General features: G+C 50.0%; 1 protein-coding gene across 2 annotated transcripts; it reads right to left on the reverse strand.

Moving 5' to 3' along the window:
- Positions 1–1,608: 1,608 nt before the first annotated feature.
- On the reverse strand, positions 1,609–4,184 carry LOC125094576 (translation initiation factor IF-2-like). Of its 2 annotated transcripts, none has more exons than XR_007125595.1 (2): positions 3,120–4,184; positions 1,609–1,994 (listed from the first exon to the last, which is right to left on the reverse strand). XR_007125595.1 is itself a non-coding variant. In XM_047720008.1 (2 exons), the coding sequence occupies exons 1-2, from the start codon at positions 4,138–4,140 to the stop codon at positions 3,317–3,319; spliced, it is 534 nt and encodes a 177-aa protein (XP_047575964.1). In that variant the 5' UTR covers positions 4,141–4,184; the 3' UTR covers positions 2,450–3,316. The 2 variants fall into 2 exon arrangements, 1 of the variants encoding a protein (XP_047575964.1); XM_047720008.1 differs by lacking the exon at positions 1,609–1,994 and having other exon boundaries at positions 2,450–3,358; positions 3,649–4,184.
- Positions 4,185–5,433: the final 1,249 nt, after the last annotated feature.

Here is a 5,433-nt window from a genome sequence, read left to right on the forward strand (position 1 = left end):
TTCATCAGCAGATCTTGTGTTCACATGGCTCGAAAAACAACCCAGCATAAAAAGTGGCAGAGTGGGAAAGCCTCCTTCCCACCCCTGTGCCTTTCCACTACGTTCCCCTCCCCCCGTTTCCAAAGCTTCTTGTGCAGGCTTTAGGGTTCTTTATGCAAATAGAAGCAAATACTCTTACGGTTTCTTATCAGCCCCTCGCCTTTTACACAAAAGGTAGATTACCATATTCTAGATATTTCCCTTTCCGTATCAATGCACAGAGAGCTGCCTCATCTTTTGTTTTAAAGAGTTGTACAGTGTGCCAGTGTGTGGAGTATCAACATTTATTTAACTATCCCTACCTGATGGACATTTAGGTGGTTTCCAACCTTCTGTTGCTACAAGCAATGCCTCGGCAACTAACCTTAGACAGGCGTACACCATTATGCCCATTCACGACTCTATCTCAGACTACATTCTTGGAAGAGGTGCCTGAGTTGGTCACCACTAACCAAGTCCTCTATGGGCCTAGGCTTCTGTGCCACGAGCCCATTAGAGTCCCTTGGTCCCTGAGAGATTTATGGCACAGGAGGGTTGGAGGAATGGGGTATACTGTATACATGACTCATAGAACATAATGGACACAACTTTACCATCTCTAAGTACATCCCGTGGAAATGATACGACCTGCCCCAGACGAAAACTCTAGGAGACTGTGCTAGTTTCCCAGGCTTCTGTAACAAAATACCAGAAATTGGATGTCTTAAAACAACAATTTTATTGTCTTACAGTTCTGGAGGCTGGAAGTCCAAAATCCAGGTCTTGGCAGGGCCATGCTCCGGGCGAAACCCATAAGGGAATCCTTCTTGCCACTTCCCCGTTTTGGTGGCTACCTAGCTTGGTCCCTCCACTCTCTGCCTTGGTCATCACGCCCAATTCTTCCTGTCCGTATGACCTTGTCTTAACTAATGACATCTGCAGTGACTGCATTTCCAATTAAGGTCACATTCTAGGATACCGAAGGTTAGGACTTCAATATATCTTCTTGGGGGGGGGGGATATAATTCAACCCCTAATGTAGACCCAAAACTTTTCTGCTCATTTCAGGTAGGACACACAATGTCAGGGATTACTTTAAGTCACAAGTTCATTCTCAATTCAGAAACTGGTATTTCCAGTCCTAGCTATGGATCAGTCCTTCAAGTTCCATTCCAAGGTCAGTGGTAGTTGAGGGGCTGGCAACTACCTGCCTGCAGGAGGGGTGTGGTTGGAGGTTGCTGCTTTCTTTCGACTTCCTTGGCGCCCTGCCCATTCGCTCCCCACCATGGGCTCCGTCTCCAGCCAGGATGGGAGAAGTGGGAGGATAGGACAGGTCTGACCTGCTGGGAGGCTCCAGACTCTCAGCGGCTACTTTTCAGAGCCTTTTCCCCTCATGGATACTTTTGGAATTTCTTTTCTTTTTTTTTTTTTTTTTAAGATTTTTATTTATTTATTTGACAGAGAGAGATCACGAGTAGATGGAGAGGCAGGCAGAGAGAGAGAGAGAGGGAAGCAGGCTCCCTGCTGAGCAGAGAACCCGATGCGGGACTCGATCCCAGGACCCTGAGATCATGACCTGAGCCGAAGGCAGCGGCTTAACCCACTGAGCCACCCAGGCGCCCAACTTTTGGAATTTCTTTGGAGATTTCCAACTTGGAGAATTCTGGCACATGCAATTTGATTTGGGGAATTAACTTGCAACTTCTTTTTCAGCCCTAGAAATCCAACATTCCTCCCTCCGTTCCTAGGTAGCCCTTTTCGGCAGGACCCTCAGTGACTCGTTGCCAGCCCGCTCTTCTCCCCCATGACCCACGTGGGATTCAAGGACCCCTACAAGAACTGCAGACAGCTGCATGCTCCCAGCCTTGCCACCAAAGCAGTTGGTCACTCCAACTGGATTTCCTACGGGATGTCAGACGCGTGTCCACCGGGTCCTCCAAATGCAGGGACACAGACTAACACACTCTGGGCCATTCCTGGTTGAAGGAAGGGTGGGGAGAAAACACCTCACAGCAGGCCCAGGGCTCTCACCCCACCCCTCTTCACACTCTGACCCTTTGTATTTCCTCATTTAGGCCGGTGGAGGGGGGGGTCGCCTCACCCTCTCTTTGTGTCTGATACACGGGCATCATGGCGTCCCACAAAGATTCCATTCTAGTTTTCTCTTCTTACCTGCCAGCATACTGACCATAAATACAAGAGAGTGATTTACAAATTCTCTCCCTGCCTTTTAAAGGTGTGTCCTGAAAACTGAAGGGTCTTTCAAAACTTGTTTTTTTTTTAAAGAGTTTATTTATTTATTTGACAGACAGACAGACAGACAGTGAGAGAGGGAAGAACACAACCAGGGACAGTGGGAAAGGGAGAAGCAGGTTTCCCACTGAGCAGGGAGTCTGATGCAGGGGTTTGATCCCAGGACCCTGGGATCATGACCTGAGCTGAGGGCAGATGCTTGACGACAGAGCCACCCAGCTGCCCCCATACGTGTTTGGTTTTTTTTTTCTTAATAAACTTTATTTTTGGAATAATTTTAGATTTACAGAAAATTTGCAAGATGGGTGGAGACCTCATAAACCGTTTTCCTGTTAATATGTTATTACAGTGTATTTGTTACAGTTAATAGAGCTACATAGATATTATTATCTATAGTGTGTACTTTATTCAGATTTTCTGTTTTTCCCTAATGCTCTTTTTCTGTCCCAGGAGCCCATTCAGATACCACATTACATTTAACCATCAATATAGGCTCTTTTTGGCTGTGAAAACCTCTTGGATTCCTCTTGAGTTTAATGACCTAGGCAGTTCTAAGGTCAGGTTAAGTATTTCGTAGCATGATGCTCTGTTGGAACTTACCTGATGTTTTTCTCATGATTACATGCACTTATGGGCTTGGGGGGGGTGTGGTATAATAAAAACCTATTTGGTCTTTGTCCCCAGGGTCTGGCCCATAGCTCCCAAACCGGTGGAAGTTGCTGGGCTGAGGTTACGGGAAAGAGGCGGGGACTGTGTGCTCCCCAAATGGCTCAGAACGGCTGGGAGCTTGGGGAGCCAACCAAGGGCCCAGAGGGCTGTAACCTTCACTTATCTCAGCCTCCACTTACCGAATGAAATGATGAAAACCACCAAGGAGAAGGCTCAGGGCTGGGCGCTGCCAGGGTGGGGCCGTCCAAAAGTCGCAGAAGCTCTGCACACCCCCACTCCGGCCTTCTCTTCCATCGACCGGCGCATCGAGACGTGTACTGGTCACAGCGCACGGGTGGGTAAAGCCCTTGCCCGAGCTCCGAGTGGTCTTTAATCATCACACGGGAGGGGTGCGGGTGGGAACCCACGAATTTGTCGTCTGCGTGGCAGAAGCATAAGTGGCGTCTAAAGCGGGGGCAGAGAACCCGAGCCCGGTAGGTTGTTGGCGTTGGAGAAGACAAGACACCCCGTGCTGGGGACCGAGAAACCCCTTAGAGAGGACGACCGGCGCAGGCCAGCGGGGAGCCCCCCTTTTTGCCGAGCACCTTGAGATAGGATCTAGACGGCAGTTAGGAGGGGGGGCAGACTGGAGGACTGCATGGAGGAGGGTTAAAACAACAACCGTCAGGAGGGGGCCACGCTGGGAAGAGAAAGGTGGTAGAGACGCACCGAACGAGGTCTTCTGTTTCCCGCGTCTAACGTCAGAGAAGCGCCGGGCGCCGACACATCCCCGATCGCACGCCCTCCCCCGGCCTCCGACCCCGCGGCTCGCGTCCGTTCCGGGGGCGGTGGGGACGCAGCGGGGCAGGAGGGGCCAGCGGGCCGCAGCCGGGGGTGGGGGCGGGGGCGGGGGCGGGGTCGCGAGCGGGAGACCCTCCCCGGCGCGCGAGATGGGGCGGCGCTTCCGGAAGGGCCTAGAGAAAACCCCGGGACCCAGCAGCGCCGCCGCCCTCGCGCTCCTCCCCGCGGGTCCCCCGCTGGCTGGGCCCGCCTGTCAGTGCGCAGGCGCGGCCCGCCGTCCGCAGCTCCGCGGCCCCCATTGTCGCGGCCCGGCCGTCCCCGGCCGCCACCTCTAACGCAAGTGTGTGCCAGGTGCGAGCGATAGCGGGAGGGAGCAGGGCCGGCCCACGCACGGCTGGAAAACGCGGGGGAAGGCTCCATAGCGTGGGTTTGGCAGAGGTTTTCTAATGACCCAGTCCAAGTGCAAGGAGATAAAAAAGATGGTACGTTTGCCAGCGCCGAAAAACAAAAGTCGGGTCATGGGCAAACAGAAGCCTACCGTGAAGAAGGTAGAAGATGGGGAGAAGATATTTGCAACGTATATCACAGATAAAAGCTTAATATCCCACATAAGTAAACAAGACTGAGGGAACCAAAGATCAGAATTGCAATCAATTTTTTTTTAAGATTCTGTTTATTTATTTGACACACAGAGAGAGATCCCAAGTAGGCAGAGAGAGAGGGGAACGCAGGCTTCCTGCTGAGCAGAGAGCCCGATGCGGGGCTCCATCCCAGGATGCTGGCATCATGACCTGAGCTGAAGGCAGAGGCTTTAACCCACTGAGCCACCCAGGCGCCCCTCCAATCAACTTTTTTTTTTTTTTAATTTTTTTATTTGACAGAGAGAGATCACAAGCAGGCAGAGAGGCAGGCAGAGAGAGAGGAGGAAGCAGGCTCTCCGCTGAGCAGAGAGCCCGATGCGGGGCTCGATCCCAGGACCCTGAGATCATGACCTGAGCCGAAGGCAGCGGCTTAACCCGCTGAGCCACCCAGGCGCCCCTCCAATCAACTTTTTAAAAAGGCAAGAGACATAAATGGATAGTCCAGGGGGAAAAAAGTATGAAACTGTTCCTTAAAGAAAAGATGTTAGGTTCGTAGGTTCTTAACAGTAAGAGAAAAGCACATTATTCTGCGATACCGTTTCTAACTTAACCCAGTTTGCAAAAGTCAAAAGCGAGAGGACAGGCTGTGGGGACACAGGCACTCATATACATTCCTGGTGGGAATACAAGACGGTACAACTCCTGCAGAGGGGAATTTGGCAACATCTAACAAAAGTTGGTATGTACTTACACTTTGACCCAGTAGTTTCACAGCTAGAAACTCACCCTTGAGAAACACTTAAGCCAACATGAAAGTATGTATATGTACAAAGTTAACTACTGCAGCATTATTTGCAATGACAAAATTTTGGAGACAATTTTTGTGCCAATACATAGACAAGGGGTTGAATACACTGGGACATTCATACAATGAGGTACTATACAGTTGTTAAAGAGAAGGAGGAAGATCTCTATGAACTGATGTAGAGTGATTTCTAGGATATATTGATAAGTGAAAAAAGTTAAATACAAAAAAAGTACATATATTATGCTACTTTTTGTGTAAAATGAGGAGAAATAAAATATTCAAGGATCTGCTTATTTTTGCTAAAAAAGAAAACTCAGGAAGAAT

The sequence above is a fragment of the Lutra lutra genome, chromosome 1 (assembly GCF_902655055.1).
Source record: "Lutra lutra chromosome 1, mLutLut1.2, whole genome shotgun sequence".
NCBI lineage: Eukaryota > Metazoa > Chordata > Mammalia > Carnivora > Mustelidae > Lutra > Lutra lutra.

Bases quoted from the DNA above. Each gene is read 5' to 3' on its own strand.
- LOC125094576 (XM_047720008.1), bottom strand. From the start codon at position 4,140: ATGGAGCCTTCCCCCGCGTTTTCCAGCCGTGCGTGGGCCGGCCCTGCT. The intron at 3,359-3,648 runs GTGCGTCTCTAC...TCTGCCACGCAG, and splicing joins GAAACAGAAGACCTCGTTCG to ACGACAAATTCGTGGGTTCC.